Source organism: Chelmon rostratus, chromosome 23 (assembly GCF_017976325.1).
Source record: "Chelmon rostratus isolate fCheRos1 chromosome 23, fCheRos1.pri, whole genome shotgun sequence".
Classification (NCBI taxonomy): Eukaryota; Metazoa; Chordata; class Actinopteri; order Chaetodontiformes; family Chaetodontidae; genus Chelmon; species Chelmon rostratus.
In genome coordinates, this window is record NC_055680.1 from 9,439,106 (window position 1) to 9,466,710 (window position 27,605).

The following is a 27,605-nucleotide window of genomic DNA, read 5'->3' on the forward strand; positions in this document are numbered from 1 at the left end:
CCTTTTTGCCTGCTGATACTGTCGCCACACAATCAAGTTTCTCATGTCACCTTGAAAAGTCATATTTACATTACGTCCGCTGTTCCCTGATACTGTTGTTTACAGTGGTGTCCTCTAGCAGCTTGGACATCTGCTGGTGTTTGATAAGTTACACGATCTGAATCTGAATTTGCCTTTGCAAGGCTCTTGATTTGACTTACCCTTTACAAGTACTACTACTCAAATACTCCATGTATATGATTTTTCTAAGTTTTGCCATCTCATCGTCTCGTCCCCCTTTGACTGTCCACGGTCGTCTCATTATTTTCCAGCATTTTTCGGAGGCATTTCAAAAGGTACCCCCAGCTGCCTCCTTCACTGTTACATCTGAAGCCTTTCTCATGATGCAAGGTCACATGAATTGAGGTGAGGATTGTGGAGCCAATCGCTTGACAGCAGTGTATTTAATAAAAGAAGTGGTGGAAGTGTTGATTCCAGTTGGGAAATTAGGTTGCTGCAGCAGTATAAAATAATAAAATTCTGCAAAATAAAAGACATATAATACAAACAATAAAAAGACAGAAAACGGTATAATATTTAAATAATGCATTTTAAGTTACCAATCTTAGCATTATTTTCTTAAGAAGCAAAAGCAATTTGAGTATGTTGAAGTCTAAATTACAAGTAAAGACAAGAAATCCAGAACATTTTAACTGTTGTCAAAACACTGAAATTATTCAGCAACAAATTCTTCACTTATTGGAAATCAGAATTCTGGAGTAACCCTTCATAACTGCTGCCCATGAAAGATTTCCTATTCAGGTCACTCCGTGTACATCATAACCCAAGTAATGGAAATTTAAATACATTCCAGCTATCGCTGTTAGGAATACTGGAGAATAATTTAAGAGCTATTAATAGTAACAAATGAATTGAATTTGTCCCTGATAAGAAGAACTAGTTACCTGCTACAGCACTGTGGAATACTGATCGATCTATGGATATTAATTGTCTCAATGAGACATGTAATAAGTTTCAATTGTGAAGTTTTATCTTCTTGGAAAGACGTTACTTGGAGTTTCTTTGTACTTCCAAGTGAGTGCAGTGTTTTTGTGCTCTTTGTACGTCATAGAAATGGTGGCCCCATTTTCCTCCCAATCGATCGGCGAGGAGGTAATCCTTTTGCACGCATTTATCCACAAGCCCGGACAAAAACAGCCTCTTGGAGGTTTGGCATGCAGCGTTAGAAACCATGGCAACAGAGCTCAGCTTGAACTTGACACGTCTTTGTGAGAAGCAGCCAGGGTTAAGCCCGAAGTTAGCTCGCCTACCCACTAATCCTGCTTTGTGAGACGGGCCTCATGTCATAACAGATACCAGAAATGACGGAATTAGGCAAGGATAACACATTTTATGTTTAGTACAAGAGCACAACAAAGTGCGCTCCAAAAATCTGTCATTTTTCAAAGCGTTTTGTAATAAATCTTCTGCAACAAACGGACGTTTACACCGAATACATACGGTAGTTGAGAAACGAGCCGAGCAGAAACAAACAGACAGGATGACACACTCCCTAGACTTTGTTTTCCACCAGAAAGCAGCTCCCCTCCTCCTCAGGCTGGATCTCAGGAGACCTGTGGGCATGCAAGAGAAGTTAAAAGACAGCTAAATGTCTTGGCTTCCCTTGACAAATTCAATGGGACAGTGGTGCTGCGTGGGGTGAAATACAAGGAACGCCTTGTCACCTCTGCCGGTACAGGAAAGGGCCAGAACTATATCAGTCTTTGTACTTCTTGTTCTCTCCTTATTCACCTCACTCACGCTCCTGGTCTGTCAAACAAAAGCTTTGAGTCAATCTGAAGCAGTCACACCAAGTGCTCATGAAGTAATCGTGTGAATTCAAGGTAGAGAGAGAGTATTCAAGTAAAGGGCCTGTAATGTTTCAGGTAAACTATTAGTTGTTAGTGAGATTCGCTCCTTTTTTCTGTTTTATATCATCGTTAATTAAATGCCTGTTGGTTTTGGACTTTTTGTCAGAAGACATGAGGCTTGAGCTACAATTTGCATCAACATTTGAACCCTTTCTCTGAGTCATCTCTTAGTCACATCTGAACACAGAGACATGACACACATGTTGTTAGACGTCCTCAGCATGTCATTCTCTCTCATGTCCGTTTTAAAACAAAAAAAAAAGTCCAAAAAACCGAAGGAGAAATCACAGAAAAAGCACACTCGTGAAACACCAGTCCTTGCCTTAGAATCATCACATTTTTAGTTTCTTCCAGTGTTAAAGCAATGCAGCGATAGTTGTCTGTACATCCATGGGTACATAGCAACAAGGGAGTGCTACAGGCAAATTCAGCACTACTACTACATGCTTTTTATGGTGCTAGTCCGCCAAAATATAAACAAATGCAGTTACACTTATAAGAATATTGCCCGAAGGGGAGGCCCACAGTCAAGGCCCTTTCAGAAAATAATCATTAGTTGCAGCCCTAATAAACAATGATTCGCAGATAATGTTTTAATCGTCCTCTTCAGGATTATAATCAATGTTTGCCTTAAATTCAAACTATTTTAACATGCTAAAGTTGTAGTTGTCACACTGCTGCCATCCCACCATCAACATAATTGATACACCTTGTACTGAATTAGGACCTTTGTGCCTTCATGGGCCAGTAAATTACTTTCCTCTCAGACTTAAGGTGTGACTGACAGTGCCTTGGGCATATTGACACAGAGGAGACAGGAGAGTTCAGTCAAGCCCAAGCTTTTAATCCCAACCATGCTTCCTTCAGGACAATTCCTTAAGACCCGTGGTGATTTCCTGCATGCCAATGCATGCCTGGACCCTTGCCGAGCTATCGACGCCTGACCCCTCCTGTAGGGAGCGCCGAGGTTACTCATAACCCCTGCTCGTCTTTCATTATTGAGATGTGAATGAGGAAGGTCAGGGGTGTGGCGCTCATCGATCGGTCAACACAGGAATATTTGATTGTTGCTTGGGTGGCTCTGCCAAGACACTCCTCTTCATGGCAACAAAGGTGGCCATTTTGAATGTACAAAAGGGTTGAGGTGGGCAAAAGCAGACACTTTTGAAATGTCTGGTTAGAAACCTGCACAGTCATGCTCAGTGTGGTTCATTCTGTTCTTTTACTTAAAGGAAACAGCAGCTATAAAGAGAGGTTTATTTATTGCTAAACCTTGTGGCTCGCGCAGATAGAGTGGTTTGTTATTAGAGGCACCTTTTCGTCCTTTGTCACATGAAGTAATTAGCTAAACACCCTCTCAGAAGCTAAGCACTATGGGTGACCGTTAGTGAAGAAATGCGGGTTCAGGCTTTGAAAAAGGGCTTTGAAGAAGGAAGGTGCTGGAAGCACATACTGGCCCAAGTCGGACACTGGAAGTTACCATGGTGACAGCGACTGGAAATGAAAAATCTGTGCTTGGAGGCAGGCCGTGGTGCGTGTGTGTGTATGTATGTGTGGGTTTGTGCTTGGGGAAGTGAGAGAGAGAGATGGAGGGGGGGGGGGGGCAGGGATACAGTGTGCTTATTGATTTGTGTGTACATTAGAAATACAGCGAATGGAGAGCGATTCTATTTGAGCGTTGGTGCGAGTCGTTTTCTTTCTTCAGACAAACCTCAGAATTGAATTGAATAATGGTCCGAGCGAAAAATCTGAATCTTTTTGTTGTGGCTGCGCGGCGCATGCGGGCACGCCAGCTCGCGAACGCCTTTGACTCAAAGCAGCAGCAGACGTCGGTCTTTGTGCGTAACAAACAGGACCCGACGCCTTGAAAAGTCAAACGGCAAGTGGCATTTCTGCCTCTCTGTTTTTATTCCCCGTCTGTCCGTCAGAAGGCCAGCACAGCAGTGTCACCACTGGGTATCTGGCCAAAGAATCTGACGCTCGCAGAGATGCTCTTGAGATGGGCTTAGAATCTCAGCAGGAACGGTTCAAAAGGCTAACCCTGGTCAGCAATTCAATGGAGCCTGTCACTGGAATATTTCAGGGTGGAATCCTTTATGCTGGGGGGAGAGTATATTTGTGCATGCTGCCTGCCTGCAGAGATGCTCAGGCGCTTCACTTTAGCTGCAAACGCATGTATGGCCATCGCAAATCTCGCTCCACACTTCCCACGTCAAATTATCATTTTCCTTCAATATGTGACACATTAATATTCATATGACTGTTGTTAAATTAAAAATATGACCCAATCCCCAGTTTTACACATCCCCCCTGGAATGAGGCTTATCCTAAAATGGGCCTACAGGCTGAGAGTCCCCGAGGGCCGTCGCTGGAAGATAAATCAAGCGTCACCAGGAAGATGGGGAGCAGCATCATTTGTTGGCAAGAATAGAAAAATTCATCCTGGAAATCGTAAATCATTAGACGGGCAGGCCCCAGTGAATAAGCCTCACCCACCAAACAAATCGATTCGTGAAGTTATTGCACATTTCAATCCTCCCCTCTGCCTCCTTACAGGCACCTGGAGAGACCCCGTGGGCGTTGAGATTTGCATACCCGGAGATTAGACGCTTCTTGTTTTTGACAGGGTGACAGATATTTTAAATCATACATTGAGCTTTATTTATTTGTTTGCTCATAATGGGAGAGATGCATCAAAAATATGTGATTAGGCCTGTGTTAACGCACATCAGCATCAGCAGGTCAGCTTCACGGTGTGGGCGCCTGGAAGTGGCGCAGGAGTGCTTTTCCAATCAATGCATATTCTTCTCACGGCAACAGATTTCAAAACATGTCTTAATTAACTATTGTCCTGAAGCTAGCAGATACAACTTTTCCTTTTACCCACTCTGACTTAGTAATAATCTGTTTCAAAATAAGAAAACCTGCTGCTTTTAGCGATCTCATGCACACAAATTACATTCCTGTCAGTTTTCAGGTTGAGACGATTGTGGAGGTTGCAAAACACTCTCAGAAATGTCATCCACACGATCCAAAAGCCTCTAAGACTATTGATATGTTGCTTACTAATCATAACTGAAGGAAACAGGCACCCCATACATTATATAGTGCTTATGAAGTGTCACAAATTGTATGTTCACTTGTCAGCCCTGCACAGCAGAAATCCCAGATGATTTCTTTTAAATGAGAGCAGTCAGGGGATATATTGAAAGGAGTGCTCATGCCTGCATTTTAATTAGCCACCGTCAAAGCTTCTGCATCATATAAATCATATATTTCTGCATGTATGATGACATGATTTACATACAACTCTTTTTCTCTAGTTATGGCCGCAGTATAAAATTGGCTTTAATGATAATGGTGATCATCTGTATTGGGAAAATGTATAATTTCAGTAAACGTTAGTGGTGGATTCAGTTCATTCACAGGGTAAAACAAAGAAAATAGAGTGCAGATAATGCATTATTTATTGGAATTTCCACTCTGGCTACAAGGCTGCGGTTCAATATGTGTGTGTGCGTGAGACAGATTTAAACTAATATTGGCAGAACTTGGAATCACTATCAAGTTTAAACAAAACGTTGTTCTTTGCTCTCTTTTGAGCGGCGCAATTTCCAGGATCTCCTGACATCCGAGGAGATGGCTGAGGATTATTCTGCTCAGTTTATCTTTGCCCTTTTGAGATGGAACTCAGACACTGGTGTCTGCGCTCCGTAAGACCACTCGCTGTGTCCCCGCCACGAAAGAAGAGATAAGCTGTGCATGCGAATGCATATGTGAAAAGGGTCTAGTGTTGATGTCAAAGGAGGACTCAGCACATGAGCTCTATTGTCTTCAAGAGAATGGTTGTATATTAGCAGTGTCTGAAAGAATACAATCAAACTGCAGCGATATGAACTTGCTCATATAAATTATCATTCAGGGCCAAGCTCGTATTGTATAATTTAAACAATACACTTGTGGTATAAACTCTAACTGCACTACCCCTATAAAAGCAGTTTTACTGGAGTTATTTGGATCAGTAATTCTTTTTTTTTTCTTCCTAATGTTGAATTTGGAAGCGTCTAACTCCCCCAGCACTCCTCCAGCATGTGCCAGATTCAAACTTTAATGGAATTTTGGTGTGCACAGCCAGATAGATGTCTACAGCATGTGCAGAATCACGGACTGACCTTTCAGGTGGAGAGACACCTAATGCCTGTTGTGGCACCGAAATAGATGGATTAATTTCAAAGAGGCTCGCTGAGCAAGTTTGATCTGTCTACAGCTGGATTACGCCTTCAAAATAACAAGAGGAGGAGGGCGTTCAAAATTCTCTCAAAAGAAAATCGCAGTGGTTCTCGAGTTGGATGTGTCCCAAGGCGTTGTTTTATTTTTAACAAATTTTCTTATTCACTTCGCTGCAGAAACATTTCGCTTTGTTTGAGCTCGCCGCTCGCTCGAGCAGAGTGGATTGGAGCAAGCTGTTCGTGTGACTTAAAGGTGAAGTAAACATCTACTGAGGAGCTCAGAGGGTTGTCTTCCTTTTAATCATTCAGACTTACACACCACTATTTGAATTTCTGAGATTTAAGGCTTATTTTAGGTTTAGCTGCAGCCACTGGTGGCACAAAATAGTGCAAATAGAAATCGGAAATGTATTGCTGTTCCAAAATACTGGTCCACAAAATGTTTGCCACGGCTGATCAGCCTTTGTATTGTCAGTAAAGACTTCTTTGCTCTCATGAACAGCAGCCGGCCTGAGGTAAATAAATTCGTCCTCAGAAGCAATGCTCCTCATGGGAGGAGTGCATCCCCTGAGGTGATAACCTTTGTCTGGCCCGACCTCAGATCCATGTGCTGCCTGACAAAGTAACAGCCCAGAAAAGTCCTTGCAACTGAGCCTCAGCTTTTCTCCGCTTCTCCTTTTCTTCCACGTCACATACAAGATTATCTTGAAACCGAGAAGGATCGAAATAAACTACGATTCATGAGCACAATTTAACGTTTTATTTTTGGATTGTTTCAGGTCAGTTGATTGTTCTTGCAGGTTTTTTTTTCAGATTTGCATGCAAAATTAGTGAATAAAAGAATGGTAAAGTAAAGTAAATGGGCAGTTAAATCAGTTTAAACAAACCAACATACTGCAAAGCCCAAGTATTTGTTTTGCTGTTGTGCATTCAGGCTCTACATACTGCTGGAAGACTGAACTCAAACTCGTCCTGACCGCTGCTGTGGACGTTAGTCTTATTATATAGTGGGCATTGTTGTTGAATACATATTATTGAATACACAGTTACCACAAGGTCAGGCCATGCTTGTAGAAAGAAAAAAAGAAGCTAAAAAGCAAACAACTGTAAAGAAAAAGAAATTATGAAGAGCGATTTTTCTTGCTGTGGGCTTCAGTAAATGGACAAATAGACCAAATCAGAAACGGAAAATGTTTTGACCGTTGTGTATATTTGTCTCATCCATCATCGTGAGCTATAAACAAGCCCAATCTCCCTTCTCGGTTCCAGAATATTGTTTTAGTCATCACCTCAATGAAAGTGCCCACTCGTCCAAGCACACAGCGCAACAGGGAAAGCATGTGTTTATCAAGCTTCACTTTTGGCTCTTGGACTGTAGCCTAGCAGGAACTCCGGTTTTGAGAAATGCTCGGGAAGTCTGTGTTGCGGTTGATCATCTCCCCGCATCCAGCCGCCGTGCCTTAGCGCCACTGTATTTTTTCTCAGATTATTGTTGCATCGGGATGAAGCGCGGCTTATCTTCCGAATACAATATTAGAGAGAGGGGAAACTGTGTGATGTAAAAATCTTATGAAAGCTACTAATCTGTGTGAATGGCTAAGAGGGATTATGCTTGTCAGGAGGAGAAAAAAAAATGAGCTCAAGATGCTCTCTTTTTTTTTTTTAGAAATAGCATTGAGTTTATGTAAGCAGTGGAAGTAGTTTATGAGAGATGATCAATCTTGACCTTTGTTTGACCATCCCTAATGAAACTCTTATTCCATAGTTAATAGAGCCTGATAAAGGTCATTCATATAGCTCATGCACATAAACACTCCATCTACTCCATACCGAACAGTCGCTTGGCACTTTATTCATTTCTGCTTAGTTCCACATAGTTAATCCTATAAAAAAAGGAATATGGCTGATGTTTTGTCACCCATAGTGTTTGTACAAACAGTGTGACAGAGCTTGATGTTTTTCTGTGGCGTTGTAGCACATTGCTAATGCCACCCAGCAGGCAGCCAGTGCTGCAGCGTGTTAATCTTACATGCAGTTGTCTCCATCGGCAGCTATTCACGCCGGCAGACATCTGTTGAACACGTAGGTGCTTGAATGCATTCGAGTGCAGATGCTCGTCCGTGTTTCGCGCGGCGCGGCGTGAACCTAAGCACTCGGGAACAGTGAGCTCCCTCAGCGATGCACTTTGAATACTCCACACCTACACTCATTGTATTTATGTTTTATGTTAAACAAACTCTGCAGTTGTTAGAATGGTAACATTATAGGTAATTGGTCAGCATATACATAGAATGTGGTGTGTTCCTACAGAGCACCTCTGTGTAGGTTGTTTGAATATGTATGAAACAATCCTCCATCACCCTTTGGAGTCACATACGACCTCTGGGGTTGGAAGGTTACTTCTTTCTGTGGGGGTTCGAATCCTGACACCAGAACGGATCAACATATGGTGTGCATCCAAGTTGCACTCAACCTTTTATCTGCCGACTGCTATGACAGAGCTGGTCAGCAGCCAGCAACACTGTGTGTAATGCATGGGGCTTCCAGTGTAAACAGGTAATATAGATGAACTGTGAAGAGGAGAGTGGAAGAGTGGGGGGAAAAAAAAAAACGCCTGGTACAAACATATGTGCAAGTATAAGGAACTGTAAGAAAAGCTTTTTCCCAACTGGAAATCTCAGATGGTTACCATGTGAAAATGCGTGATTTATTCTGGGATATTAAATATATTGTGACTGTAGCTGTGAGGATGTATTCAAAAGCTACCAATACAAAAAAAAAATATTGCTGTTGTTATAGTCAGTCTCGGGGCATGCTCATGGAATTAAGCAGTTTAATATAAAATAAAAAGATAAAAATAAATGAGTCAGAAACAGAGATATCATCTTTTTCTTTCTGTGCGTTCCACTTCATTCTCAAAACCTGGTGCCTACGTTACCCACAGTGCAACTCGATTTACTAGTAGCGGCTAATGTAGCATGAGCTGCTGCCGTCCAGCAGAGATAGCTACAGAGGTCTGGTGAGCTCACTTCTTTCTAACTCCACACCCCTTGATTCTTTTCATTTTCATACTTGTAGTCTCCAGCCAGAGTCAGTGCTGACTCGAGTGACCTCACTTGAGGCAGTTTATCAGACTTCCCGTTTAGGCCTTGGTCACTCCACAATTTCTAACAACGCTAGAGTTTACAGGATCTACAGATTGCACTCATGGAGCCAAAATAAATCTGTGCAGTGCTCGAGTTCAGCCATGGTGAACTCTGAAATGCAAATTTGCACCGTTGGCCAATTGCAAACCAGCTTGACTGAGCTGGCAGAAAGAAACAGAGAGTCAAAAATGAAGGGAGTTGTCGTAAGCCGTGTCTGAGAAGCAGCATCAATAGAGCTTTCCCGGCCACATCTCTTGTGCCACCGAATGAAACAAGCGACCAGCCACTGGACGAAATGCAAGCAGTCACTATGACGACAAGCCTCCAGTGCCATTTCACAAGGAGGCACAAATTAATTTTGCAGTGGTACTTTCCTGGTGTGACTGGGCATTGTGCATCTGATACTGTAATCGATGTCACACCGCCACAAAAAGCTTCGCCACTTTCCACCTGCAGCAACTGTAGTAACAAAACATTAATAACATATTTTTCTTTGTAATAATTCTCTCACTTGAAACACCTCTTTGGTAAGTTGTGGTCCACAGCACTTAACTGGATGAGTTAATAAAATTAGCGTAGACTGAATTCAATCACCTGCACCCAGCCCTCCCGAGCAGAAGCAGCACTTAGAGAGCATTAGCCTGGTTGTTAGAGTTTGTTTGATAATCCCCAGCTTGGAGTATCTTTGGAGGAATTCCAAATAATTGGAACAAATGAATGATGCATTATTTTATAACAGTTCCACAACAGAAGACTTGATAAATTATGCTCCTTAACAGGCGTCTCGATGTGAACGGTGGGCTTCCACAGGGACTTTAACTAATAAATCCTTTCTGTAAAAGAGCTACACTAATCTACGCTCAACAGTTACCTTTTAAGACTTCTTGGTTTTACTCAAGAGCTAAATGCACAGGCTCAAGGCCATCACTTCCTCTCTTGTAACATTTTCTTGAGGTTTTCATGGGAGTTTTAAAGGTTGTTTTTTGTGTGCTGCGGCAGGAGACAGGCTGAATGAGAAAAGATGGATGCTGCGGCGTGCAGCTGGGAAAGATAATGAATGAAGTCGACCGTGGGTGGCGAAGACCATCACTAAAGCGTAATGGGTCCCAGAAGAGGGACGGGGATATTGACCCGTCCGTCACTTTTTTTTTTCCGTCTTCCCTCACTCCCTGTCTCGCAAATACAAACCCTCACAAGTGTGTACACAGCCTGACACACACACAGAGACACTGCAGTACACACATGAATCAGACAATACCAACATGCACTTTGTCTTTGCACACACATACACACTCCAAACCCTAAAGGCACCTCGTGCATCTTTTCCTCGTTCCTAAAACACAAACTAATACCCATGTGTGATTGCGTGTGCGTGAATTTCTTGGAGGAGGGGCACCGTTGACGTGTGTGCTCTTTTTAACTGAAAGCAAATGGGAGAGTCTGCGCACCCTGACAGGATCTTTTTCATCAGACACATACGAACTGTGGAAGAACTGCACAGAGAGACGTCCCCTCAATGCAGAACGCCTGCTGAAGCGTCTCCGTTCTTATTTGACGTACTTCAAGCCAACTTCTTTCATACGAATTCTATGGAAAATCACTCAACGCAAGTAGCCACCTTGGAAGCACATTCGCCATTGCACATTTTCTCTTTCCTCCTGAACTTTTAAAAGCTGGCGAACCTTTCTCTGCTTCCACTTGGTTGGTATTTTCCATCTGATATAAATCACTTGAGCTCTGAAAGGGAACAGTGGTGCACACCAATTCTCTTTTATTACTCTCCAATGTGGACAAATCTGTCTAGCTTTGACAGCAGCTGCACCGTCCCTGTCTTCGACTAGTGACTGGTTTCCTTTTTCTCCTTTCTCTTTCTTTCATTTATTCATTTATTCACCCATGCATTCGTTCACTTATTTATTTATTTCTTTGTCCTGCGTCAGTGGTCAATAGACTGAGGGGACTCAACCCACTTACATCAGAGGCAGCAGCAGGATCAGCCAGCGATTATAGTCATTACAGTTTGTGCTTACATAGGGCTCTTGTGCTTTGTGCCACATCTCCCCTCGTCAGCTGGCAGTCTGAGCTCTAATCTGCCAGTTATAACAAACAGCAGACGAGGGAACAGGAGGAATAAAGCTGTAAGGGAGAAAAAGTGGGAATGCGGATAAAAAGGGGCGGTTGCTGGCCAAATTGCAAAATTGAGGTTTGTGTCTTCTTTTAAAATCGTGGCACCGATAGAGGGTTGTATCCAGATGTGAACCTTTAGCACATGCTGCCATTTTGGGTCCGGTGGGGAGCTGGTGCCACCTAGAATTGACGTATTTCTATTTTATGTGTTTCATAGAGGAAATTTCAACCTTTTGTTTGCTTGTGGAAGTCGAGCTTGCAGCAAGGCGCCAATTCAGAGCGCTCAGCCTGCAGTAGCTTCCGACCGCCTGCTACCTCTTCCTCCTATCGCAAATATGCAAACCACGTGTTCCTGTACATATTTGAATACATCACTCAAAGCGGATCTACTTCCCTCTCCCCCCGGTAGTTCAAAGGGCTCCATCAAAGCCAAGCGTCTGATGAAATACTAATTACCCCCCCTAATTGGTAATTGTGAAGCCGTTGTGGCACGTGGTGTGGGCAGCTTCTGCCGCTATTGATCGCCCTCCTACTCCGCCATTGATTTGCACTTGATACATTTAATCGTAATTATTCCTCCACCTTATTTTATCCCCCCTGCAAGATGCGGGTACCTTTGTGGTGCTGACGGAAAACTGATCCGGAGGTATTGGTGACCGTGTGTGCTGGGATAAAAAATGCACAGCAGTGATAAAAGGGATTTTGAATATGGGTCAAGATAAATGTTAAGGCTGGGATTAAGTTTGCAATCCACGTTAAATACACATGATGATGTTTAATCCCTCAAGAGGAAGTTATTACAAACCGTGATTAAAATTTCCAGATTTGGTCCGAGCTCGACTTCGAGGGCAACTTTATTGAATCAAAAAAAATCATGTCATCCAAACAAGCCAACGGCTGCATGTTTATGTTGCTGAAATTGCAAATACAATGCGAGGGCAGGTACATGTCCATTCATGCAAGTGTGTGGTTGTGTTACATCTCTTCTATCCATCTCACCCCTAATTCTGTCTGACACTTAATCTTAACTTGTGTTCTCGCTCGCTGATTACAAAAACCCTCCCAGTTCTAAGCAGAATAAACCAGAAGTGGTAGTCAGGAGGACGGGATCAGAGATGAGAGGCCTGCCTCTATAATTGTTTCTCAGTTTCATGGGCTTGACCCCTGATTTATTTGATTGGCATTTACTGCCTGGGAATTAACTCTTCGTAGGCTCGGACAGCTGACTGGAGTGAGCGAGTGAGTGGCAGAGGATGATGGGGCGGTGGGCGCGGGTTCATGAACCCATAAAGCTCGCATGGGAGAGACTCGGCAGACCATGTCTCATTACTGGGTTGGCTCGAAATGAGATGGGCCCTTTTTTGCTTGTCCCTCACTGGTTCGATTGATTAGTCGGCAGCCAATCAATGTTAATTAAGGTGTAGAGAATCCTTTAATTGTGGCGTATGAATCATTGTGTCAGACCCCGCCTTGACCTTCACAAGACTTACACTGCAAATGGCCTTGCTGGGGAATAAATACCTTTTATATATTGCAAGATAATGGTTGTCTGTAAATGAGTATAAATTTGATGGACGGCGATCCTGCATGTGCTCGCAGCAGCGGGCCTCATCAGGATCACACACACAATGGGTGCTCAAAGAGAGACTGGACCGACCTTCGCGTCCTGCTTTTCATTTTGCACGCAGATGCAGAACGTGACAGATCAATACTTGTCAAAACATTTAAGAGTTAATGTTGTGAGATAAGTGTTGCTATTATGTGTGGCGAGAGGCTCTCTGTGCATATGAAATGGGGCTTTGATTGATGACTGCCAAAAACAAAATGGCACATGAGCACAGCACCGGCAGCTGTAATTGTGTTTTTTAATGAAGACCTACATTTCATGTTGGAGCTGATTTCGCACTCAGTTGATTGTGTCTAACCCCCCCCCCCCCTCCTCTCCACCTCCACCACCACCACTACCATCCATCATCGAATAATAACAGTGCAACCTGGACATGGTTTAAAGCTCGGTTGTAGGTCCATGATGTCCAACTCTACTCCTCAACATGAAGATGAATTTACCCACGATAGTGCCTCCTGAACCTAAAAAGCATGGTGAACATCATAATCTCTCAATATTAAACATGTCACACCACTCTGCTCCAGTACGCCATGCTTTATTGCCTGAATGTTTTCAACCCCCTCGCCTTAATCTTGATTAATTAATAATATTTCCTGTTTCCTTATACAGTGTGTAGTCCATATGTTACTGATGTGACTTATCAGTCCCCATAAATACAATGTCCTGCAAACTAAAGCAACAGCTCATAAATAAAACAATATTGACTCTCATATAGAGAGATAAAACAAGACAGATATATATGTCCATAGATACAAGAAATAACATAAAACACCACAAACAGCATTTCGAGCTTTGTTTTTAAATGCAACGATTCCACTTACCTCCCATCAGATCGAATCCTAACTTTTGAATTCAAAGTAGAAAAAAGGACGCGCTTTTTCAACCAGCTTTTTCGCAGTCTGCTCAAATCTACACCATCTTTTAACCATTTTAATACATAACCTATATAACTCAAAAGTCAATCTACAACTAACCTCAACACATCCATCCTCCTCTGGCTGACTCCAGTGAAGCTGGGCGACTCACAAGAGTTATATTTTAAAATGTGTTTTGTTTTTTTTTTCTCCACTGAATCCTCCACTTCCCACAATGCAACTTCATTGCTGCTTTCGCTGCAGCTTTCTTGCCTGGTAAATGCCAGTGTCTGTCAAACCTCACATCCACAAATGAAAAACTCCTACCTCCTACCCAGTTCCTCTCTCTCTCTCTCTCTCTCTCTCTCTCTCTCTCTCTCTCTCTATATATATATATATATATATATATATATATATATATATATATATATATATATATATATATATATATATATATACTGGCTGAATAATCTCCAGTGGAGCTTCATAATCATCATAATCTCTTGTACAGAATTAAATACTTTCAACTTCATTAACCTCACACTAAACATCTGACTAATATGCTGCTCTATATTGAGGCCTTTCAGAAGTACAAGATTGCTTGATGTCTCTGTTTTTCTTTTTTTAAAAAAGATATTTTCTCTGTTTCCAGATGTAATAACCGGACCCAGTGTGCAGTTGTGGCTGGACCAGATGTGTTTCCCGACCCTTGCCCTGGGACCTACAAGTACCTGGAAGTCCAATATGAATGTGTACCCTACAGTACGTATTCCTTCATTCTCTCCCACTCTGAACCACCTCCCAATGCTCTTACCCATTCTCATTTCCTCTTAACAGGACTGACTCATGCAACAACCCAATCAGCATGCGCGCTAGTCATGTTCCAAATGTTCAAAAATATCTCCGATGTGTCATCCAGTTTGGTGGAGGAGATTGAGACGCAGCAGAGGATGTGAAGACGAGTGATGATTCCTGTGATCCAAAAAACATAACACCCTGTAGGAGTACAGGAAATATTATTGACAGTGTTGTTCACATGTGAGAGATGATACAGTATATCAGTGTGGAGGAATGTTTACCCATTGACGCGATACTGTTGTTTATCAAATGTTAAAGTCTTTGTTGTAACTGACAAGAGATTAACGCTTTCTTCATTTTCTTCATTCTGCATGGCATCAATTATGTCACCAGCGTGCCATCTTACACACATTTTTTACAGGCGGCGTCTTCAGTGGGATGTAATTTATTGATGATAAAGCAAGCGAATTATTCGTATATACTGTGCACACGGTGGTAAAGTCATCCAATGTACAAGCGGCAAATAATTTGAGATTTGTCATCCAGAATAATGTCAGCAACACGCAGAAAAGAATAAAACTGCATATCCATTAATGTATTCAGTCAGAGAGAGCGCTGGCTGCTTTTCATTTTTAGCTTGTCAGTGCCTCCCCATCAGCTGCCTCAGTTCACAGCACTTTAATATCTTTGAGGAATCATGTCTGATCATGTCATGTCTCTGTCAGCATAACAGCGAGAAAGGCCATTTGACTTTAATCAAAATGAAACATACTTGTTGTTTTCGGTTCAGTTCGGCTCGGCGGCCGCCAGTTAATGTTGAGCCGACTGAGGCGTCTCTGAAGGGAGTAAATAAAAAAGGATTTAATTAGTGGGGCAGGTGAACAACGCTGTCGGGCCACACATGACTCGAGTGGAAACATTTGGGCTGGGAATGGAAGGATCAGCATGGGGGGACAGGATGAGCACACAGTGAGGAAGTCCAGGTGAGGTCAGAGGAAGTGGCATGGACATTGCCATATGACCTTAGGTATTGTGCTGTAGCGACCTTTGAAGTGGAACACCAAAGTCCCCATAATTACGCCTGCCAGAATCCTGACATATTGTGTTGTTTGCTCAGAAATGATGTAAAACTGGAAACATTTTTTCATGTATCTGTGTAGTCTGCAGCTGCCAGGTTCAGGCAAACTGTAATAATTAAAACTCAAATCAGAACCATCTTTTGAACATTTGATGTCCTTACATGGCTCCCTCAGTGGCTGACAGGAGCTTTCGTGTTGTGAACTCAAAACCATTTCTACCTGTGATCCAGAGCTGGCAGATGGCTTTTTATACCCAGCTCTTTGGAATATGCACATGTTGCTAAGCCACCCAGTGTCAGTGTTTTTCCACGGTGTCAATGTAGAACTGACCCAACTGCAGCCACGATTGTGATAAACCTTCTAGTTTTTAGTGGGATTTTGATTTTCTGTCACAGTATTAAAACATTTGGTGTGCTTTGCCTTGGGTGCCAAATATGGACTTTGATCTATTGATTGGTAAATTTTAATGTCATTGATCGTTTCATCCAAAAAATACTTTACTGCAGAAGCCACGGTGGACTTGTGGTTCCATCTACTCAGATTTTCAACCTAGCATGCCATTGTTTCCACATTTTATCCTTAAATATTTACCTGTAGAAGCCAAGACAGACATTATCTGTCTGTTGGGAAATATTTTTTTTAATCTAGCACAGTAAGGCTAATAGTGAGGGAATGTGTGCATGTTTTTGGTCTCTGTATACCCTTTAAAGGCAACCTTGCTCTCTTTGGTCATAGATGGTGGTTATTTCCCATTAGAGGGTGAAACTGGAATGATTTCTTTTATCCTGCTCCACCCGATCCTGCTCTACAATCCCACACATGGCATATGTTTGCACGGCTCCTATCATTGGCAGTTCAATTCCATCCTGTCCCCATCACTTTCACTTTAGTTTCTTGATGTCACTTTTCTGAACTAAGTAATTAAAATACAACCAAAAGCAGCCTCAGAGATGGCTCGGGACACTTTCAAAGCTTGAAAATAGACAGTGTGGCACATATTAAACTCTGAGGAAACACAGTTCAGATCGCAGGAGTCAAAGTTTGAGACATGGCCATATGATATTCAAAATATGCTGATAGGCCTATGTTGAAGTCATTTTTGAAAAAAGCACCCCGACATTTTAAACTCAGCATGTAAATGAATCTATACTGACTGTGGTGTGTGACTGGCTTCATTTGTGGTCCTCGTGGCCTAATTTGGAATGGGCTTTGATTGATTCTAAATGGAGAATGCAAACATTTGCAAACGGACTATGTTTTACGAAGTGTTCCCGAGCCCATGTAGTAATATCAGGGTTGTGTATCATGGACATGGTTTCGCATGTAAAAATGCTGCCTGTCCAACATAGTGAGTTTCCTGGTCTGTCCTGATCTCAGTGACACAACATAATAGCATTCCTGACCCATGGGAATCCAGTGGGATCCTCAAGATCCACAGCATTTCCAGTTAGTTGACTTCCTTGCCTACCCCCCTTCCACCACTAGAGGGTGACACAAGAGTAATTTATTCTTATTCTCCTTCGTCCGATCCAAAATTATTTATACCCGATCCCACACGGTTGCATGACTTATATCAGTTCCAGTCCCATCCCACCCTGATTCCATTACTTTCACTTCAGTCTACTGATGTCACTTGTCTGAATTTATATTGTCGACACACATCATTACACCATGTATGAAGGCTCCCAATCAGTGCAGAAGCTTGGCTTGCCATCCTGTCCCGATCCCTGTGACACAATGTAAGAGCCATGCCGTCCAGTGGATATTCCCATTCAGTCTGCCTCAACTACTCACTTACCGCCTTCTTTAATAATATACTCAACTAACTTAACTAAAGCCAAGCCTAAGCATGCAACAGTCTGCTGAATTGTTGGAAAACTTCTTCTGGCGGCTTGGCAGCAGTAACATTGGGGCCGCCCATTAGGGGTGCACCAGGGAGGGATACGGGGGCATCCTGTCTGGCTTAACTATGGATTGTGCCCAGAGCCATCGTAGGATAAAAGAAATCCGCTGGCAATGCATAAATATTGCAGAAGCCATGTAGGCGTTGCTTTGTATATTGGGCACAGAAGCAAAGTGTAATCACAAATGGTCACTGGAGACAGACTTTGAGACGCATTTTATTGCAGGCTGTGAATGCAATTCATCTGTGACAGCCCAGTGGAATATCTTCTTACTTCCCAAATAAAGCAATCAGATCCTTTTGGCTGGAATGAGCCACAATTTTTACGACCTATCCTGAGCCTAACCCTAACCTAACCCTAACCCCTGCACAGCTCATGCCGAAATCCCTAAAAAATAGTTTCAACAGGTTTGCTTGCTAATCTGTGACAACTAAATAGGTATTTACGTTGGGAAAAGGGCCTGGTTTGAGAAATGGCTGCTCATGTGGATGGGCTTTTAGCGAAAGTCTCTTTACCGAGTTTCTGAGACAGACTGAAGGATTTGAGTGTCTAATAAGAGGAGCAGCCACCCATGACTCCAACTCTCCTTCAGTGGTAGAGTCTTGACTCTGTATTCCACTGACAAGCTCTTCCTCTCAGTCCTAATACCCTTTTTCTTCCACGTCTCCCTCACTTTCACTTACATTTTGTCCTTTAAGTGCTCTCACTGCTTCTTTTCCCCCTTTTATCCCTTTATTTGCCCCCTCTGCTCCCGCGCTTCGCCATCTCAACTGCCCCTCCTCCCTCCTCTGCCACCTTCACTGACAGCTTTTATCTGTATTCTGCTTGGGGAGCTTCTTGTCTTTTAGGATAAATTACCGCTCTCCTCTCCATATCCTTATAAGCCGGCGATGTTGTACAATCAGATCCGCCATTAATAACGGCGGAGGAGTGTGCTAAATCGATGGACACATGCCGCAGATACAATATTGATTTTATTAATTTGCGATTTGATCAGCTCCATCAGTAGTAATGGAAAAAATGATACAAGTACCACTAAGGGTGCCAGTGTTTGCCTGTGCTGTGTGGCAGCGCCGCAGCACAAGGCAATCCATCATATTTTCATTTGAGCTGCCGTCTGTATAATTATTTGATGCGAGTTGTGTTTCTTGTGGGATACAACATCACATTGAACAGTGAGACAGATAAACTAGACCTGATGGAAAGGTGAAAAAATAAAAAATAAATTGGTACATACTTAATTTTAAAAGAGAAGTACTTAATACATACAAACTGACAGGAATTTGCATTGTGTATTTCCACCCTGGAAATCACAATGGAGTCTGGTGAACGTCAGGCTACACACGTTTTTCATCGAGCAGAGGACTCTTTCCTCTTCGTACTGAAGCAGTTTGTGCATGCTCCCACATGCACTTTACAGATTAGTAAGGCAACCCTCAGGCAGGAGTGATGTGCTGACCCTTTATGATGACTCATAAACATGACTGTGCTCCAATGGCTGACATCTGTCTCCGCCCCGCCCTCTCACCTTGACTTTCCGCGGTTCAGCGGAGAGATGCGCGTCTATTCTCTTAGTGCCTTATTAAAACCTTTCTCCCTCGCTTGCGCCGTCTTCCTCGCCGTGTAACTTTCACTTTAACAGCTCCTCCCAAAGGTCGCGCTCACAAGAGGTCAACACAGCTTTGTCTCCCTCCTACCCACCCAGTGTTCTTCCTCAGCAGTAATGAAGCACTTACATCCACTCGGTGCCCCCTGAAATCCTCCAACTTGTCACACAAGAAAGCGCATTCAAACCTGTCTTCGCCGTTGAAAGGCTCTTTCTGTTGTTGACAGTTTGCTGTTACCTTTCTTGTCCTTCTCCCGAGCATCAACCATCTCCTTCCAGTAATTAGATGTACCTTTCTGGGTAGTTTCCATGGCAAATTGACTGATTTGGTCCAGGAGAGCGGTCAAACCTCTCGTCCCAAAAAAAAAAAGAATAAAAAAAACACAAAAAACAAAATGAGGTTGGGGGTAATTACACGTCCTTTCAGGGAAACTCTTTTGTTCAGTTCACTTTTCAAAACTGACACTTCAGTGTGTATGGCAGATGAGGTGGAGGGAGAGTGAGAGACAGAAAGGCGCAGACAAGAAGAGAGTGGCAGAACAAAGGAAGAAAACCTGCTGGCAGTCTGCTGCTATACATAAGCCACTAGTTCCCCCCACTGTTTGTAGCTAATAAGGACAATGTAAAATCCTGTCTCGCACAGTGGGATCCAGCTCAGCCCTGTCAGATATTTCTCTCACTTTGGAAGCTAAGCCAGGACATATAATCATGCAATCAATTCTCCGATTTGAACGGAGCGGTGTCATCCTGAGCCCACGCCTCACAGAAACTTGCCATGTAATTTGTCGAGTTATTTTATTTCCAACTTAGCTAATTGGTTTTTAATTTATTTTGCTAATAATAACACACCTAACAGGTTCAGGGGGGGCCCCTCAATGAATAATGGAGTAGATTGTTTTGGCATGTTTTACTCAGCACCTGCTACCAATCTCTGTCCTTCTGTGTTGGCAGGTGAAGCCATGAAATTGATGCTCTGCACATGGCTATCACTTACAATGCAGCTTGGGCAGAATGCGGTGTGATTACAGGGCCCATTATGCAGTGGTCACGCCGAAGGTAAACACCACCTGTGTGACCAGGACGGCATTGTAATGTGGACGCTGCGATTGGTTATGTGTCTCATCAGGGCAGCTCATTGTGTTGATATCTCTACACATTGAAGAATTTTACATTATTAATGAAGATCATCTCTCAGCTGATGTTCAACTGTAGAATTTAGAGTCACTCTGTATTCAAACATCATCAGTAGGCTAGCTTTCACACACCCCAGCAGTTCTCTTTGCCTTGGATAATCTTGCAGCAACTTTTAAGCTTCTTGAAGAGTAGATCACTCCATTTGATGTTATCTGTAAATCTACTAAGCAGATTGTATGGAAGTTTAGTGGCTTTTTGCCCTTGAGCTCTTCAATCCACGCTCATCAGGTCTAGTGTGGGAGTCGACACCGTGACGGCAGATACATCACACAGCCACACCCTCCTCCCTCCCCCCGAAATGCCAGTGAGCATTTGCCTTCTTGTTCAGACAGCTTCTTTTTTTTTTTTCTCTCTCCCCACCTGAGCGACCAGCTCCACTTTTTCCCCGTGCGTGACGGGGGGCCTGTAATGCCATCACATCACTCAGTGACAGCTGACCACTCCCCAGCACACACAGCAAGCTCTGATGACTTTCTGTCACATATTTCACACGACAGATTTGCAGCGATGTCTTGGCCTGAATTTGCAGAAATTGATCTTGTCATGATGAATTGGGTTCAAACTGTGCGTTGCAGAAAAGTTGTGCTTTTACAGGGACTTGCATGCACTAAGCTAAAAAGCTAATGTTGGTTCTTGCTGTTCAAACGCTGAGGGTGTGTTGTGCAGCAGGCTGCAGTGTGGCTGTCAATGACCATCTACGTATGATTGACTGTGCAGCACAGTTTAAAAATGAAGAGATTTTATTGGCTACAGGTTAAAACGAATATACAGAAAGGAGTGTAATCATTACATTTTTCTTTTTTTTTTGGTGACAGTTAGATAAATGTTTAATGAAGTGGCTTGTGCATCACTCCAGACAAAGTTCTTCATTATACAAATGCAGCTGCTCATTTTTATAGCTTTTAATCTCAGTTTGTTGGAAATGATTAATTTGGACAACAGAATTTTGATAAAAGATAACACACTATGATCATATTCTCACTATACCATTCTAATTAAAGGATGATAAACAATATTTGATGATCGCTCAACCCTACTTGTTTGCTATCAGCACGTGGAAAATTAGAGGTCAATCTCCATGATTTAATCACATTTCACAATAAATAGCAAACGATCTGTACCCCCCCCCCCCCACTAATAGCTGAATAAGATGGTGTAATCTATCAGGTTCGTGTTGTGGAGTGTCTGCTCTTCTGCTAAATAACATACAAACAGGCTCATCCTTGCCTTGTAATGGATGGACAAAAATACGCACCCTCCAACATGCTTGAATAAATGTTCTTGCGCGCCGAACAAGCTTCTAGGCGTGTTCATAAACACTTCCATTTATATAACACAAGCAAAGCTTTTATCTCAGTGTTTCCTCCAACTGCTACCCACACACACGCGCACACACACAGGCACACATGTCTGAAGGACTCGTTGGGGTGCCAAGTGTCGAGGATATAGCACTAATTAGAGATTGGTCTCTTCATGGGGTCTCTCCTTTAATGATCACCCTACTAATCAAAGCTCCTTTTCCATTTCCTTGTCTTTTTTCTTTCATTGTTCACTGGTGCTCCACCACATAAGGCCACACACCAAACTAAAAAAAAAAAAACCCTTTCTTTTCCTTTCTCCCCCCGCAATTTTCACCCATTTCTCTGTCCCCCTCCATAATTTCAAGGTCCTTGAAAATCAAGACATATTTTAGGAGGTGCAATTAGGTTATTTCTGCTCCAGTTGTCGCTATGTTCCACAAAAATGTATTTAATTTTGTTTTTCCTGGGCTTCGCTTCTCTTTTCTCCCCCTGTTGGTCGGTCCCACGTGGGTAGCAGGCTGGACGAGCGCCAAGTCCTTGCACCTGTCCCTCAAAGAGAGACAAACACACACATGCATGCACACAGACAGAAGAACAAGCGGTGCGCACACACCCACACACACACACACACACAGCATCCTGCATTGTCAAGGTTATAAGATAGCATAGCGGCTTCCCAGTAGGAGGGAGAGAGAAAGCGATGGAGACAGAGAGGAGACGCCGGGGAGGAGATTGAATAAGTAGGAGAAAGGAGCACAAAGAGAGCAGACAAGTGGTTGAAGGAAGAAGAGGGGTGTTGAGAAATGTAACCTGTAATGATGGTATGGGAGACTCACGAGCACCAACCATGGGAAATGAATGAGGGAGATGAAGAGAGAATGCAGAGAAAGAGAGATGGTAGCCTGCATGTCCTCCCCCATCCTTAGGCACATGCTATTCAAAGCCCCGTAATTTGTGTCATTAATTAAAAAGATGATGGGATGGAGTTAAGGGGTTTGCGCTCTGCAACTCCTTGGTGGAGAGAGAGAGAGAGAATGGACAAAAAGGGGGGGGGGATTGCAAAAAATATTGCAGCCATTCTGCCATGAATCTCTATTAGCGGCTAATGATACCATTCTGATACCTCTCAACCATTAGTGTGAAATTGGGAAGCGTTAATTATTCAAATGAGAATCCATACAGCTGCCGCTCACATGACAGGGTCACAGTCGCCGAAGGACCCCATTGTTAGCTGCCCGCCATGTGTCTTAAGCAGGAAGTAGATTAGAATAAGCATGCAGAGCGACTTCTCAGCTGGAGATTATACTTGAAATTATGCATTATCTGAGCAAATACAGTGTGGACTGCGTTGCGCGGAGGCAGTGTAATTGAATTTTATAGCAAACGGTATGGCTGAACATCAGGGTCCGTCAGCATGGTCCGCCTGTGGTATCGAGGCTGTGAAAGCTGAATTATGTGCAAGCAAACACTGATTGTGGTGATAATTTTTAAATCCATGAAAGAACATATAACTTAAAAGGGAAGCCATACATGTAGGTCGCCTGCTCATCTTATTAAATTTTGTACGACAGCTTGACCAATTAGTAAAGCTGCAGAACCAGCCATGGTTCCTTTTCCAGCTTTATGTGTTTGGCAGGGTGAACCATGCAGCAGCCAGACAGATAAGCTGCATGCGGACGGTTCACTGACTTACTGTTTTGCCCCAAACCTGTTGCCAGAATTTGCCCCAACCTGGCCAAGCAATGTATTCACAGGTAGAACACTTATCTGATCATAAAAGCAAACTGACGCAAAAGATGTAATAAAATTTGGAATTAGCTATTAATTTATAGGCGGGGGATGTTCAGAGATATGTGTGGGCAGCGGTTTTCTGGTCTAGTCCTGAGATAAATCTGTGTTGGGAAGTGAATGAGTAGCATTGAGGTGCTTTAGAGCAAAGTGCTTCTCAGTGGGCAGATAAGAGTGCTTGCACTGGGCTGCTTCCAGGTGTGCCAGTGTGCAACTGTGTGAAGCTAGGTGCTCTTCAGCAAATCTATCCGAGATAACTGATGTATAATAACTGAACGTTTGTCCATTGGCAAGCCCAGGAGGTGTGTAATTTTTTAGATTGTTTTTTTCCTGCCTTGCCAGTGACGCCATTTCCTCCTTCTGGTTTGCTTTGGCATCCAAGGAAGGGCGATTACAGCTGGTCATTTTTCTTTCTGTCCCTCTAGGAAAATGTGCCAGACACTTGTGATTCTCGATGAGACATCCAACTGTCTTTGCCCATTGCAAAAGCAGAATGACGAGCCATTTGCTTATGTCACTTCATCCATCAAAATCTGTGCTGATTGTCAGATTTTGTGTTTGAGCAACAGTTGAAGCCCCCCTTAAATCCTGACCTGGATGCAGCACCCAGACCCATCATGAAAAGGTGTTTTTTTTGTTTTTTTTCCACATGTGCTCAATCCCATATCTGCTTTTTTAAAGAGTTTAATGGCCACTCAGTGCTCATCATCTCTTTATTCAAATAATTAGCTCATTGCCTCATTAAGTGTTTTAAAGTTGATTCCACTGAAGCACAGTGTGTTGGAGAGCGGCGTGATTACCATTAACAACATCATTAACGCAATTCAATGGAGTGTCTCCATTAATTGTATTTCTGTATACCTTCAAATGATCTCTAAATGGGCAGAACATAAGTAAAAAGCTATTGTTTTTGCCTTCAGCAATGTATCTCAGAAGGAACATGCCAGACTGTGTGAGGGATAGAACCCTGTAAATGTGTCCTTGAAGGTCAGGATGAGAATTTGTCAAGTGTTTTGATGCCAAAAAAGACATAGCATCATTTTTATCATGTAGAGCTTATGAATGAGGTACTCAAAGGCCTATTTTGTGTGATGTAAGTGGATGTTAACACTTTCACAGAGGTAAGATGGACTCTGAAAGGTCCCTTATTTTTTTATTTGTGCATATTGGGTGCATATTTTCCATATTTTCTGTCTCTCAGACATCAGAGAGGGGCCAAAGAGAAAGACAAGGATAAGGGAGAAAAAAAGGATGAGAGAGCTAAGTGCTTTTTAGTGACTCAGTGACAGCCGTGACCAAAATCGTATTAAGGTCACAATGGGGGTGGTGGGGTGGAGTAAAGAAGCTTTTCAGATGAATCAATTCTCCGTCCCGCTGCTCCACTCGTATCCGTGACGGCGTAAGCGTGGATCTCCAAGGCTCGTATCGCAGGTGCATCTCAGCCTTTGCTGTGTTTGCAGGGAAACACGAGTGGACCTGACATGAACAAATTGGTTTGAGTGATCTGAGGGGTGACCTTGCTGCATCCAGCGGCAACTTCTGGTCAGGCGACAGGGCCACATACTGTACTGTAGCCCTGGGAGGGGTGTATTTCCTTGTCGGGGATTTCATGCGAATCCTTTACTCCCTCCTCACACCATCTCCCCCGGCGATTGCGTCGTATACCACTTCTCACATCCCCACCGCTAATGCCTTTTTCTATAGATCATTACCCTCCTCTCCCCTCGCCACTGTTAGCGAGCGCTCAATCAGAAATGCCGGCCTCCCCGTGGTCCCTGTTGTGTGGCCGTTGCTCATGGGAGGTGAAGAGGCTTCGATCGCGGACGTTTGGCTGTTTACTTTGATTTGATCTATGGGGTCCATGCGCAGTTCCGTGTTATTGGCAAATTTGAGTTGCCAGTAATGATGATTCAGATGTAGCCTAAAGCTATTGTTGCTCAGGCTCCGTATGGACTGATCCTGTTTCGGTGACAGCTGGAGTGTTTGCTGTTGATGAGGTGCTGTGCTGCACCAGCGTAGATTTTTATGATCTGACAAACACGGACGACTTGTTGAAAGCCTCTCCCCTCCCCGTTATTTTTCTCTCTTTTTTGCTCTTTCCCTCGCCTGCCGCAGCCCTGCCTCTCTTGCTGTTTTTCATTGGCACACCGCCTTGCATTAATATTGTTCTCCTCTAATAACTTTCCCATCTTTCAAACTTTACCCCGCCCGCCCCTACCCGCTGACCTCCATACCTCACTCTCAGTTGCACTCTCCATTTGGAGGAGAGGACTCTTGTAAGCCCTGGTAACAGAGGTTAATCCTCTCTTATTAGAACCGGGATTACTGGAGGGGAAGGGACAGGACCAGCAAAATGCCATGACTGACATAAAAAGCTTGTCCCCAAGAGGAAGTAATACATATAGTGTGGAGAGAGTTCACATGTAATAGCCACAGTGGTTTTTCAACAGGCTTTCAGTATACTTGTTGAGCTGTAGAATCAAGACAGCTTTTACATTTCACTTACACCTGCAGCTATTATGCTTAATAAAACCAGTCATACATGAAAAAACTGTTCATCTTTGATAAAATAGGTCATCCATCAATCAAATGTCCCGTCAGTAATCACTGTATACAACTACATCCTGTTTAGTTTTTTGTTTTAATTGCACTAATCAGTAGTTTTATATTAACAGTGGATCAAATGGCTCTGTGTGGTGTGAAAGGGATGACTGTTAGTGAATTCTGCAGCTGCCATCAGCTCAGCAGATCATCCCAGAGTCTATTAGATCATTGTTTTGGTTTTATAGCCTGCAGCGTTCCAGGTTTGGTTTAGTCTTTCTTCCAGTGGCGGCAGGCAGATGTTTACAGTGAAAAAGTTTCACCAAACCCACTGAAAGCCACTTGCCAGACACAAAACAGCAGACAGGCAATGTTAGCAGCTAGCTGGTGAATATTATATAGCGGCTGAAGAGCCAGACATTTCTGCTTAGAAGTTGGTGGAGACCAAAGCAGAGCTAAAACGTCGAACACTGGACTTAAATTATGACTTCAAATGAATGTCATCTTCTTGAAAGATGCATGAACATGCAGCAGTTTGCTATGTTAGCCACGCCAGCTGGCTCTGCTACCCTCAGATGGACGGAAAAATCAACAAATGCATTGCATAAATATAGATCTCAGACTAAGTCACAATCCAGGACATTCAAAATTATTTTTACTGTTGGATTGGCAGCGTCCCATAATGTAGGTTGCTATACGCTAGCTTCATCAGTCTGTTCGGGACATAAGTGATCGTCAGTTTGAGACGACAACAGTGTGAAGTGTGAAATGCAACAATTTGCATGCGAGCCACTTTTCCCTCGCAGTTGTATGTTAAACTCAATAGCTTGCCTCCAAGTGACCATATGGTTGAATGATATGTAGAAAAAGTCATGTTCTGATCTGTTTCACACTTTCCGATCACACAAAAAACAAACATTTTGTGCAATTTTAAGTCCTGATTAATCTGTCTTTTTCCTGCAGGCTCATGTGTGACGCAGCGCCTCTTTTCTCCTTCCTAAAAGCTTATGATTGAATGTTTTGTGTGTCTTTTCCACTAACCCCATGCTCGTCTTGTACTGCTGCATACTGTTATAAAATAAAGACTTTTTCCAAGTTATCACTTCAATAATCTGTTCTTTATTTGTTCTTTCTCTCCCCTTCACGCCTAAAAATAGAAGTGGAACAAAAAGGTAACTAAATGCCAACAACTTTTTTTCACCCTCACTTTCATTGGGTATATGCTTGCTTTTTTTTATTTATTTTTTGGTGACGGGCTGCTAAAGCAGGTGTCTGACATTTTGTGGGTCCGTGCTCATTGTGTGGTTCATTGCTGAGGTTGAACATGCCATTCATGGGGAAAATTAAATTGCTCAGGGAAACAGTGTTAGAAATATGCATAATTTCATTTAGTCCTGTACATGCTGCAGCATTCAGAACAGTGAACATTGCCCAGGACTCCTGCTTCCATCCCAGCCCCATCAACAGTTTCACAGATAGACTGCTCTCTTGCCATTGTCAC

At 43.0% G+C, this 27,605-nt stretch overlaps 1 protein-coding gene across 1 annotated transcript in view; it reads left to right on the plus strand.

Moving 5' to 3' along the window:
* LOC121626796 (adhesion G protein-coupled receptor L3-like) overlaps positions 1 to 27,605 on the plus strand; it is a 149,181-nt gene that overhangs the window by 37,851 nt on the left and 83,725 nt on the right. Inside the window, exons 3-4 of the mRNA XM_041965475.1 lie at positions 14,546 to 14,655; positions 27,262 to 27,276. Coding sequence (XP_041821409.1) covers positions 14,546 to 14,655; positions 27,262 to 27,276 — 125 coding nt within the window. The remainder of the gene's footprint in view (positions 1 to 14,545; positions 14,656 to 27,261; positions 27,277 to 27,605) is intronic.